Consider the following 13,880-nt stretch of genomic DNA (forward strand, 5'->3'; position numbering starts at 1 on the left):
CGGAAATTTTGAATTCTGACAATTTCTTCGACAAGCCTAAACTATAAGGGGGTGCCGAATAGTTTTGGACAATTGTAAGATCGGCAAACCTCGAAGTAAACCTCACAGGTTGTCTCCGTTTCCTTTTATGGTGCTGTGTCTGAACGACAGGTAGCGAGACAGGGCTAGGAGCAGAAAAATGAAAATTAGGAGTCCGCTATGCAATTTAAATTCATGTACTTGATCTGAATCTCCCTCCTGCTTAAACTTCATAAGTTTTATCTTATTGCTCTGACGTATTTAGTCTGCTTAACTGACTGACACGTTTTTGTTGCTTTCATTCTGTTCTTGTGATCGACTTTCCCAAATACTGCCGAGGTTCGGTGTTACAGGGTTCATCCAAGGCGCCGGTACACAGCCCCGCCACAGCGTCAACAGGTACGAAAGGCTGCAATACCAATGTTTCCCAGCAGGAGGCGCGCCACGGCTGGGCGCTAATCTGAGACGGGTCTCGATCACGTGGGTGTCATTCACGGAAACGCACCGAGAGCTTGTCGGCATCAAAACACTGGCAGGGAATGCTATTTCGATCATCTCAAATTTCTCTTAAAATAACGCGATGCAATGAACAATGCACGACTGAGGCGTATTTTCTGAACGAGTTTACGAGATTTATGGGAACGACGTCGACTGAATTGTATTTCCAAAGTGGGTGTTAAACAGAGCTGACTTTAACCGGTACTTCTGGATAAATATACCGGGATATAAAATATATTTAACGGGTCTCTCGTAATTACACGAGCTGAGCAGGATCACCAGTCATGTCGGTGTCTGCTATCGGGAAACCAGGTGTGCAAATGACGGACAGGACCAGTTTTCTTGGCGCAAGGATACCCTCCGAAGTAGAAATCATGGTAAAACATCTGAAGAATTTAGATAAAGAATTGTTCAGAAAGATACTAAAAGGTAAGTCAAGAATGACGTTTGCTTCGTATTTTGGTCTGCCTGGCTTATTTCTAGCCTATTCCGGTCCGATTATTTTATTTTGGATTGACCGATTTTATCAGAAGTTGCATATTACATTTGTAGTAATACTGCCTGTGTATTTAACGCTAGTTTAAATAATTATGCGCCTGCATCCGGTCATCATTTTTGGCTACCTAAACTCAACGCATTTCTGCATGAACACCAGCCAGAATTGGGTGGTTGTAGCGCTGTTCCGTCTTCAGATATTTGGGAAATCACTTCTGTCACAAGCAAACACCACTTGAGGGAGCTCTCGATAAACTATTCAAGAATGTACAATACAAGCTTGGGGTGTACAGTATGGTTTTCAATTGCGTCCTTAAAATGTATATTATGTATATTACATAAATCACTTCCAGTCTACTCTTGTTCACTACATTGTTGACATGCAGATTTTCCACTCACGATCTGATTTATTGATTTGCCGACTGATTAATCAAATATGGAATGATTTCCAGCTGAACGTAGAAATAAGTACGGTGTATATTGCTGTGTTTATCGGAGTGCGAAAGCAAATCTTTTTGGTTAAGTGAATTACGCCCTCGCTAATACAGAATGCTTGACTTGTGTAGTCACGTGGCAGTTTAAAAAGTGCTTAGTGACAGGTTTATGAAGAAACATCAAAAACCGAAATGATATAGCCCTCAATCACCACCAAAAAACAGCTCTGGTCACAGAGAACTACAGTCTTCTGTTCTTAATTCCAGCTCCCTATTAGTTGATCTCATTTATGGCTTCAGGCACTTCTTCTGAGCCCTGGAACAGTTGAAGGAGTTTGCAGCTTTGAGAATCACATCTGTGTGTGACCCATCAACATACACACAGTGCCAGATATGTAACTTACAGGTGCAGACCGGGATGAATGCACGAAGTAACCAGTGGTTTGTGTGTTCCTCAGCTGTTGTAAACGCACTTGAAGGAAAGGACTGTAGGGAGTCTGTGAGAATGATAGCTGAAAGTGGAACACTGACTGAAGAGCAGCTGAGCTACATCATTGCAGGAATGTATGGGCTTCTCAAAGAAGCCCTGCGCCTTCCTACGTCATCACTAAAACAAGAGGTAAGTCCGGGACTAGTTCATGGCAAGCAAGGCCGAGTTTTATTATTGTAATAACATTAGAATATACTTTTGGGAGGAGTTTTTTTTTCTGAATTATTTTTCAAATTACAGACGTTGCTCTCACATGTCATTACAGAAATTTTAAGATGCCTTTTACTTTTCCACAGTTTGCTTTTATCATAATGCAACTAAACTGCATATTTTTGTATTTTAGGTATAAATGGATATTCTATACAATAATCCTATTTGTTCTGTGCTAGCCAAACCTTTGATTACAAGGAGGATTTGGGTTTTAAAAAGAGGATCAAAACAGTAAAGCAGTAATTGTAACAAATGCATATTTGTAAAAACTGATGTGAATTGAAGGCACTAATTCAAAATCTCTTTCTGTATTAGGTATTTAAAGAAGATTTAAGGGAACTCAGGTAATTTTAACATCTAAGCATACTTATTTTATAATTTCACATTTAATGTTTGATAATGTATTGATTCATGTAATGTATTGATAGTCAGCTATGCATTGGTTGGCAAAATTCAAAACTGACTTGGGGTGGCACAAGATTTGTTTGTTTGCTAATCTTCTTGTTAGAGTTTGGTATCTTTCCTCTACCATGATGAATCGAACTCTTACGGTCAATCCATCATTAGAAAGCCACTTTTTCCTTGTAAGGGATGTACAGTATAAAGCCCATCCCAGAAACACAGGGCTCAATACAGGAACTAAGTCCACTACAGTAATACAAACACGGGCAGAGGTTAGAACAGTCTAGGAAGGCTACATAGCATGTCTTTGAAAGGTGACATGAAACACAGAAAAATTATAGTTGTGGAAAATGTACTGTCAACATGATTCTCATTTCAGAAAATTAAATGACCAATTTTAAAGTGGACCTGCAAAGCTATTTTTTTTAGGTTAGAAAGAAACAGTACTGATGAGTGCATTTCAAACCATAATGAAAGTAAAACTTATACAGTAACGTGTAAAAGCTCCATTTTTACAAAATAGACTAAATTTCCAGGTAAGCACGGCGCCATATTCTACGATTCAGAACGAGGCAGCCAGACTTCTGGTGAGGTGAAGTGGCTCTATCACATCGTAAACACGCAGGCTTGTGAATACATCTCTTTTAATCCAGGGGAAATATTGCTCTCGACTTCGAGGCTGACAAACGCAACTTACTTGTTAATCCTGCATGCAGATCACGTTGGAACACTTCAACGGTGAAATGTCACAACCTGTACTTATTCTCTCGCACATTACATTACTCATTACTGTGACTAGTGAGCAGGAAGGGCTGGTTTTACATCACAATCGCCCGTGGCAAGACCAGGAATGTCTGACAACATACAGTGCTTTCACAACGTTCATGATTTTGCGCTTAATTTGGAATTTCTCAAATTTTCTGTCAATTAATTTATTTTGTTACCAACATTCATACATAGTCTGAGAAATTGGGACTGCAGTTCCTCTTTAACATCATATTCAGTCAAGCCCACTTCTAAAGCCTTATGCTGTTTCAGTAATAATGCATAGTATGATACCTTTTTTTCACAACAAGCCTGATATTATTTCTATGAGCTCCTTCGTCTCTGCCATTCTGTTTGTCAAGCTAGCCACTTCCTGCCTTCCCCAGGTTAGGTGGCAGGAAACCGGGGGACCCAGCAAAAACCCACAAATAAAACCAAAGACAGTATCCAATAGCTGTGAGACAGCAGGGCATACCGCCATACTAGCACATTGCTTTCCTTCTAGTGTATTATAAAATGATTTCCCCCACTATCACGCAGATTTTCTCAGCTGCAGTATGTGTTGGCAGAAAGTGGCGTTTGGTTGAGATCGAGAGAGAAACGGCAATGTAAATGAAGGGACTCATCCAGATAAAAAGGCCACAGACCTTGTTAATACAATTGCTCTTACAACAAATTAGATCAATTTAAAGCAAAGGGCGAATTTGAATAAAAAAACACAGGAATACGGTTTTGCTGTTAGATTTGTCAAGGACAAGAACCTCTGATCTATCCCATTCTATTTTTTTTCATTACAGGATATCGGAGGAGTTCATTACAGACTTTGCCAGTGTGGTTTTTGGGAACAGGTTTGTTGAACTTTTATTTTTTAAAGATAAGCGTTTGATAACGTACGTCACCTCCTGTGTTTTTGTCAATACCGCTGGGATTTAAAAGCTTGGAGAGGCGGATGTTTGTTCTAGTTAGCTTCCTTAATCTTCGTTTTGGCCACATTTGAAATTTAAGGGGAAATGCAATCGCCTATCTCATAGACATCTCAACTAAGAGAATGGTTGCATAATTAAGAAAATTGTAGGCATAAAATCTGACACCAGTAAAGCAAGAGCCCGTCATTAATCCATTTAATGTATTTTAAAAATGTACTTCAAGATTATGTAAAGCTGATTATTAATATTAAAGATTAAATATTAAAATATGTATTCAAAACTGATTAAAAGGGTTTGTGCTATGAAGGTCCGATTCAGTTAGAGAAAATAAAAAAATGCATAGATAAACAGTGAGATATTTGTAAAATATTTTTTAAGCACCTAAGTTTTGTAATGCCAGTATACTGATTTTGTTTACCAAACATATAGAAACTAACCTCAGGGATTTCAGCAAGGAGGAAAACTGTATAGCTGGCTTTGGGTGTGTGTCAGTCTGGGTGGATGAGCAGGGGCACCTGTTTAGTTTTGCCATTGACTAGTTACATAATGTGGCACAGGAGCCACATTTTAGATGCACTCAGCAATGGGCTGGGATTGTTCGGAGACTTTCATTAGTCAAGTGTGACATGCGTCAGTCACATCAGCTCTCACCACTGGTTGAAATTGCTTTATTGGTGCGTGTACTTGAATCTCCTATTTAATTAAACAAATTGAATCTGTTGCATTTCAACCTCAATATTAAACTGTGGCATACATGTTCGTGTAAACATATGTAAATAAAATGTGAGGTATTCTGGAAGTTCTTCTTTTGCATTATATTCCGAATCGAAAACTAAGTGGGGATGTGTAATGGGAAGAAAATCCTCAGTATTTAGGCCAACAATATTTCTTCTTTACATTTACCACTACAGTACATTTGTATGTTCATACCTTGTTTTATAGTCTCTAGGACAAATTGGGAGCTTGGATTTTTTTAATTTGTACATGGTTTTCCATATCTGTGGCTCATTTTAGGGCCTCTTTAAATGTGAAAAAGTGAACTTTTTTAACTGAAATCTGAATCGAAAAGGCTGGTGGACAGGTCTGTGGTCGTTCTGCAGACATTCTGCTCTATGACGCTTTCCACAGAGTTAAGAGCAACGGTTTCTCTTCGTGTGAATTTCGAGAACTTGCTCGTCGTCTACAGAAGCCTACAAGTGGGTCGCCCTCAGCACTTTAGTATTTCGTTTTCAGTTTTTATTTTCCGTTTCTTTTCTGTGCCACGATGAAGTGGCCGTGCTTTATGCATAAAAAAAATCGTCACTGCACATCACAGTGAAGATTTTGACTTTCATATCGATTGTGAGTCTTTGAAGATCAAAATGCCCCTTTTCTTCTTTTCACATGTCGTGTACAGATGGGATTGGCATTGCTGTCCTGAGTGCCCTGTCACGTGCGTGCTAAATGAATGCCATTGCCGTTATGAATCGTTTCAGGCGATCAGCACTTGAAGCTGCAGCTTCTCAGCAGGGCCCTCAATTACCAGGAATTGAGGATTTTAGGTGGAGAGTGGATGTGGCCATTTCAACAAGGTAAAGTCACTTAAGCCATTATTACTATTTTTTTACAATGATCGGTGCTTCAAAGTCAAACAACACCTGCTTCACAGATGCAACGTGATCGAGAAAGCAGTTTTCAAAGCACAGGGTTTCTCTGAACTGTAATTAACCCCCACCTACTAAGCACAAGAACAGTGTGAGTGCTCTGTAATAATACTGCATTAAAATGGTATAAATGACGAGCCGAATACTGTTTGTTTTATTGTAGCAAAACCTTTTTTAATGTCTTTGTTATACAATACATATTCTTTCATCAATCAATCTTGAATGGCAAATTTCGTCAGTGCATCATTCTAGTATTATGAATAACGGATGTATCCACAGTTTTATTGTCTTACCTGTATAATGCACTATTATGTATTCTCTTTATCTCTATTTCATTAGGTTCTTACTAATGTGTGCAGGTATTATACCCCCTTCTGTGTTACTCAGAGTATTGATAAGACAGCCAATGCTGAAGCTGCTGTTTGGATAATTCAACACTTTCCTTTTTAACATAGAACTCCAATCACGTTTGCTGCTGGCAGGGTTATTTTTGTGATAGATGCACAAAAATGATGTGCTATGCATTTGGGATGAAGTTAATGAATATGTAGCTGGGAATTTTAAAAAAATATTTTGCAGTGTATTAAAGAAAATACTATGATTATAGGTAATCATAACCCTTAACCCCAACTGCTCCAGGGGCGCCGTATAAATGGCTTACCCTGTGCTCTAACCCCAGGCTTCTCTCCCTGTCTGTGTGTCCCATGGAGAGCAAGTTGGGGTATGCGAAAAAGACAAAATCCTAATACAAGAAATTGTATATGGCCAATAAAGTTATCTTATATAAGCCATGTCTTAGGGCTACATGCCACAGTGGTTAAATTCAGTGCTATTTCAGGACTTTCACCACTGGAGGCAAGGCTAAATTCCAGCTTGGGTCACAAGTAAAGCTTCTGAATGTTCTAGTGTAACCCTGGACTCAACCACTGGTCCACTTTGCCAAACTGCCTTGAGTTCTGGCGTGTTGAAGCAGTCTTAAGTCAATAACTGGCTGAGCACAGAGAGTAAACTGTCCTTTAATCATGCATGGGTGTTCCTCCAGTTGGAAGATTAATGTATTACTATACATTGGCAGAAAATCCAGAAATACCTGAATTTAGGAATATTTATAATAAAATAAAAATACATTTTAAAGGGTATTCACAACGTTTTCTATGATTTAATAGTAATAAATATATATATATTTGAATTTTCTCTAATGTTTTCTACTTTTATAACACAACAGTACAGACAGAGATTAATGTGACTTGGATAAAAATAGCTCATGGCTTTTAAATCCCAGTATTAAAAACCAAAAGGGATTCTGTGAGCTATACATAGATGTGTCTTCTACCTTTCCTTGAATTTAGTAAGTATTTTACTAGTCTATTTGTCTATTTCTATAGATGACATAAATAAACACACCTGGCTGTTAACATAATGCTGGAATGGTATATTATCAGAATTTCATATATACTGTATATATACACTTGTTCTTAAAAATGCAGATATGCTTAGTGAGTACCATGTTTCCCATAGGAACTGCCATATATTATTGCATTTCATGGAACATGAGTTTATGAAATTTGAATTCAATATGCTTGTAAAGTTTAAAATGTTTTTAGTGATAAATGCAAGGAAGTTGATTGATTTTTTGCATTCAGTTAAGAGGGATTATGCAAGTTTAGTGTAGTTTAAAATGTATTATACAGACTGGAGACTCCTCAGAAAACAATTAGGACTGTGCTGGGTTTACGTTTTGTGGACTAGTTTTGAGGACTGTGCACTTATCGGAAGGATGTGTGCCTCAGGATCTGCGCCCGTGGCTGCAAGGTTGTCGGTTCATATCCTGCGGCCAGCAAAGGAATCCTACTCCATTGGGCCCCTGAGCAAGGCCCTTAACCCCAACTGCTCCAGGGGCACCATATACATGGCTGACCCTGCGCTCTGACCCCAAGCTTCTCTCTGTCTGTGTGTCTCATGGAGAGCAAGTTGGGGTATGCGAAAGGACCAATTCCTAATACAAGAAATTGTATATGGCTGATAAAGCGATCTTATATAATCCTATATCCCAGGTGGGGCACTGTTTTTGTATCTGAGAACAAGGTACTGCATTCAGAGTGCTCCAGTATAATATCCTGCTGTATAAAAGCTCTCCGGCGTGTCAATGTGAACCAATTGATTAATTAACATATCAGTGTAGGTGATATGTGTATTATTTTAAAAATATATATTTTATGAGTCCTTTGTGTACTGACTTTAGGCTCAACTGATAGCAAGAAAAATAAACAGCCATTTTTGTGACCAACAGCTCCTTAGCCCGAGCTTTACAACCCTCCATTCTGATGCAGATGAAGCTAACAGACGGAAGTGCCCATCGTTTTGAGGTAAAGATGAGTTTCCTACTGAATTGTACTTTTCTGCTTATGCTGTTGGGTTCCACTATCCTTGCCCGGAGCCTGGACGATGGGCAATGTTGGGTCAGCATTGACAGGGCTACATGCAGAGGGACCCCTTAAGTCTTCAGGTTGTTATAGTTACTGTGAGGGGTACTGTGCCACACATGGCAAAATCAGTTCAGATACAGAGGGATCGCCTTCATGCTGTCAAAAAAACATATTGTAAAAGGGAGAATGAAAATTTGGGATCTGCAACATCACAACCTTCGTGAACTGTCCAGACCGAGACGATCCAGGACATCATGAGCTAGAGAAGGGCATCATAAGGAACAAGGAAATGGCAATACGTTTTTCTGGAAGGGAATGTGACATCAAGAATGACATCATCAACCTCTTTATGACTGCTGTGTTGTAACTTATTATTGTCAGTACCTCACAAGTCTGGTCTTGAGTGCCTCATGATTCTTCATCACAAATTAACAGGCAATGCTGGTTTACCATTATACTTGCATAATTACTGCATATACCCGTTCTCTACATCCAGCTTAATCATCCAGAGTATGGTACATGTCTCTTTCCTCTGGCTGAAGCCTGATGCCTGATGCCTGATGCCTGATGCCTGATGCCTGATGCCTGATGCCTGATGCCTTGTGGATTCAAAGCCTCATGAAGGATGGCTGACATTAAATTATTTTAACAGTTCATCAGTTACATCAGAAATGTAGGGAGCACCAGCCTCCCTTCTAAGGACTCTTGGATTTGACAAAGATGTTTGACTTTATCATGAGGTGTTGATCTGTAAGATCCTGCTGATGCATGGGTGTTCTCCAAAATTCATCATCATCCTTCACCTGTTTCATGATGGTGTGTTCAGTAATCCTTACTAATGGATCAATGACAGACTCCTTTGTAATCCAGACAGGAGTCAAATAAGGGAACTGTATGTCATCACCCAAGCTCTATATTTCAATATATTTGAGTGACACACTCCATTTGACATGAGACAGTCTCCCTGCTGGAGTGCAGAATACTTACCAAATGGACAGAAAATTATTTAATCTCCAGTATAATACTTAAACCACCCAGACTTCAATCATCACTGATGATACTACAGTTTGTGCCTTGACAGAAATGGATTTCCCAGTAACTGTCAGTACTGAGATATATGAGAAAACGGGAACTTAACAGTCCACACAGTAAGATCAAAACCTTCCAAATAAACACACTCCAGGGCTGTGAGTTTGGTTTCACAATTAGAGTCTGAAGAATGTTTGATGATCAGTTCATACCTTGAGAATTATCCTTCATAGAAGGATAATGGCAAAGTGCCATCAATGAAGCAATTATTGATTATCGCTCATATTAACAAAGATGTCCAGCATCCCATGAATACTAAGTGTAGCTCTTGGAAGCCAGTGTTTGAGGATTGCAACTTCTTTGACATTGTAAAAAAGTGTCATTTCTTTTATATTGTAAAAACCAACATTCTGTCAGCTTCTTGGAGATCATGATACTTGTCCAAGCCAGACCAAACCAAGGAGGAAAGAATATGTGCAGAGTGGCACAACTGTTTGAGACTCAACGGTATCTGAGGAAGCAAAGCAAAAGCATTGAATAGAGCTCATCTGAAAGCTATCTGAAAAAAAATGTTCAGCCATTCATCAGTTTTATTCCTTTTAGAGAAAATGCTAGTCAGAGCTCTTCTGTTTGTTCAGCCTTAGTAAACGATTCCATCCAACAAAATATTTTACTTACACAACATTGTGTCATGCAGGTAGGGGCTCTTCTGCTGTTTTCTTTACCATAGAAGAAGAAATAAAGAAAACTATAAGACTATAAAAAGATTAAAATGCCATTAATAATAGTATGAAGTTGTTAGTTTCTTTAAAAGCCCTCACGGTGTTTTATGCACATGCCCAGAGACTCTCAAGAAGCATTACATAGTTCAACGAGAGTAATGTGGATTTCAACACAGACATGCTAAATATAACCTCAGTTATTTAGCGTAGGTGTTTAAACAATGAACGTTTTATCAGTGTGTCATGTCACAGAGTCTGAGTGGAAGGTTGGGATGAGGCACATTACAGCAGACTCGGATACCTCTAGGATTTTGACATTGGTTTTGGGATTATTTTATTGTATCTTTCATTCAAACAGCACAACCCCCAGTTTAAAAAATATTTAACAGATACAAAGCAAGTTACTGTGTGCAAGTTACTAACTTGTAATTACAGCTATGAATCAAAAATAAATGCAGATATACAATCCTAAAAAGCCTTTGACTTTACACAAAAGACAGGAGTTCTACGACATGCTTGGCACAATAAATTCTTTGTAGAGGCTGTCTTAAACTGGCAGATGCTCAGTATTTTGCTAGACATTTGATAAACCTTCCTAAATCGAGGGACCACTGTTTGGATTCTTTAGGTTGACATTTGTAGGAGACAGTTGACCAGAGAGGTGAGGAATAGAATGGTTTGGCAATCTCTCTACTAACTTGGCTATAGAATAAATATTTGATTTTGAAATTATAACTGCTGCACACCAACTAATGCTGGGTGAAGCCTACCAACTGTGGCATGTGAGCTCCAGTAAACACTGTTTTCATCATGTAGAGCAGTTTTCTCAATTCCTTCCACACCAAGTGAAAAAGCAACCTGTTTAAAATGGCCTGAAAAAGTATCATTCACTTGTTAAAAGACTGGTTGGTATCTATTGTGATCCATAGATGGTGTTGTGTCAAATATAAGGATACAGGCGTAGTACTTAGGAAAATGGACAATAAAAAATAGCTGCAGAGTAAATGACCAATCAGTTTACAACTGTTTTTTTTTTCTTCTAAGCTGCCAGTTTCCAAGTTCCAGGAGCTTCGCTACAATGTTGCACTTATCCTGAAGGAAATGAATGATCTGGAGAAACGAAGTGTGCTGCAAATCCAAGACTGACATCGTTTTGCCATGGGTCATCATTCTGTGGGGTTGCCCCTTTTTTATATATGGTGAATAAAGCAAGCTAATTGTGTTTCTAACAGTGTCTGACTGCATTTCAAAACATCATCAGCTGTCATCTTCTCTCGGATCGCCAGTCCTTCCTGTGTTACAGTAGGTGCCACTCCAGATGAATTAGTAGTGGAGATGAAACTGTGAAATTGGAAGAAATTCCTAGCTGTTTTAGTTGTAATCGTGAAATCGGGATAGTAGGAAAAACATATCAGTGTAAATACCTTGCTTCAAACACTCAATAAGAAAATGTGCAAGTTTTTGCACATTATTATCTGTATTATCTGCATAGATCTTCAAGTGCCATGCTACAGTATGTTTAAGTAAATACTTTATCAGCCCTCTGACAGTATTTAGCTCTTAACAGATTCCCATGTAAGTTCCAGGCTCCTCGTGGTGTTATGGTTGTATTTTCAAGGTGGTGAGAAGGTAACCTGTGCTCTTATTAGTTCCATAACCCCATAGAAGGATAGTTTTATTAGTTTAATCAGTTTTATTAGTTGACTTAGAGAACGGACACACAAAAACAGGTTCTACTGATATTAAGTAATTAAAAAGTCCTAAAAGATTTGATTTCCTTCTACGTTGTTAAATTAAAGCTGCCATAAAGGCATAGAAAATGTTCTCTATCCATTTCAACTGGAACCATGGTATACGTATCTCGTGTAAAGTTGCGGCTATAATAGTCAACTGCTATCCCCGAAGTATCGCTCTCTGCAAACACGCGTTCAGATTTTCAGTCTGAATTTTGTATTGACTGAGAAGTACAGATTTGGTCAATCTGGGCTCCTGAAACTAACCTGCGCTTAAGTAGTGGATGGAGTGAATCCGAACCAATACGAACGGTATGTGAAGCACTTATTAATTTAATATTAATAGTTTTTTTATTGTTAAAAAAGTTCATAAAACACCCTCAAGGCTCACTTGCTGAAGACTCTATCCGACATGCACGAAAACATTATTTCTGTTGTTTAACTGTAAAAATGAATAATTCTGGCAGCACTGTATTAACATCTAGGGCTCCTGAACGGCTACTTTGCATATGTGTAAGGTACAAACTTCAATTGCATTGCTCCTGTAAACGCCCTCCTGTATAAATGGGTATCCAGGTCGTCATTGCAAACGACGGTCTGCGCTCAATTCATTTGCCAAGATAAATGAATAGAAAACGCACCTGACCTTCTTTATAAAAATATAAAGAGTACTCTACCAGTTTAAATAGATGGTGAGGGTTACTCCGTGTCTCCTTCAACAAAGAAACGAAACGCTGCTGAAGCATTTATTGTAACTGATTACTTTTCTTTGGTAAGGCATTGACGGGGCACAAGCAGCTAAATAACTTGTACATAAAGAAACATACATAGTTTTATTTCTTATTAACACCTTCTAACCGCCCAGTAATGCGTTATGTTGTATTTGATGGCACGGTCCAGTAGAAATCAGAGAAAGTACAGTAAATTAACATTTCCCGTCTTGGTCCTCTTCATCAACGCTCGTCATTCAGGGAAATCTGTACAATCACAAGGCGTCCCATTTAATATGACAACTTCCAGATAAATAATCGGATGGATATAGGAGAAAAGTTCAAAAATAACTGAAAAAAGAAGGGTTACAAAGTATGCAGCCACGCTTTAAAATCTGCATGTTTGCAAGCAGTAGATCCTAAGTGGAAAACGGCGAGCTAACCGGCGGTGTTAGGCTGAAAGACGTATCAAGGTCTAGACAGTCTGACGGGTTGACCCGACTGGCCCACTTTCCCAGACTAACTCAGATCATGATCAAGGTTGCCGTCGCCGTATTACAGAGCGGCGTCTGAAACCTGGATTGAGAGCGTTTCAGTAATACAGGGCAGCACTCGATGTAGGGCAAACGCCGTAATCATTCACATAAGGGGACGTGATGTGGTTATATTATGAAGTTACGTTATCATTAGTTAGTTCAAGGCAGATGCTGTCTTTTACCATTCAAGTATGTTTTGTCGTAACGATGACAGTCGTGCTCGAAACTGCCCATTCAAATTTGCAGAGGTGATTTGCAGCATCTTTTACGTTTTATAACAGAGCTGTGGTTAAACTCCGTCACGTCTTACCGATATTTTAATGTCTTTTGTCCTTTTATTTAACCACGGAGCTGTTCCTCTGCTAATTGGGATAGTCATACGCATATAAATTGACCATTCAATTTTTAATGATACAGGTGGTTTATAAATTCATATCGCCAATATGCAACACGACTTTTCTTATGTGCCACTTTGATTGCTTTGACCTACAGTGCCGCAGATTAGAAATGTATATATACATACACGTTATATATAATGTATAAATAAATCAGACCAGCAACATCTGCAGCGCTAGTACACATAAAAATGCGCACCCTGGGCTGACTGAATGGGGAGAAGTGAGGTTGAAAGAAGTTCTTTTATTTCACAATAGCAGCGTATTCCCTATTGAGAAATGTGTTCATGGTTGTCTTTTATCAAACAAACAAAAAAGACACGAAACATACTTACAAATTGAAAAGCTGAAGACAATGTTACAAAACTGACTTGTTTTGTAACAGTTTTAAAGCCCCGTCCAATGAGCGCAGCCCGAGACAGTCACATGGTGCAGTTTATATAACACA

General features: G+C 38.7%; 1 protein-coding gene across 1 annotated transcript; it reads left to right on the forward strand.

The window, feature by feature from the left end:
- The first annotated feature begins 493 nt into the window (after positions 1 to 493).
- On the forward strand, positions 494 to 11,287 carry commd5 (COMM domain containing 5). The gene is made up of 7 exons (XM_088596857.1): positions 494 to 945; positions 1,904 to 2,064; positions 2,461 to 2,489; positions 4,110 to 4,160; positions 5,714 to 5,809; positions 8,172 to 8,247; positions 11,103 to 11,287. The coding sequence occupies exons 1-7, from the start codon at positions 801 to 803 to the stop codon at positions 11,202 to 11,204; spliced, it is 660 nt and encodes a 219-aa protein (XP_088452983.1). The 5' UTR covers positions 494 to 800; the 3' UTR covers positions 11,205 to 11,287.
- The last annotated feature ends 2,593 nt before the right edge of the window (positions 11,288 to 13,880 follow it).

The sequence above is a fragment of the Lepisosteus platostomus genome, chromosome 10 (genome assembly GCF_059453375.1).
Source record: "Lepisosteus platostomus isolate fLepPlt1 chromosome 10, fLepPlt1.hap1, whole genome shotgun sequence".
Classification (NCBI taxonomy): Eukaryota; Metazoa; Chordata; class Actinopteri; order Semionotiformes; family Lepisosteidae; genus Lepisosteus; species Lepisosteus platostomus.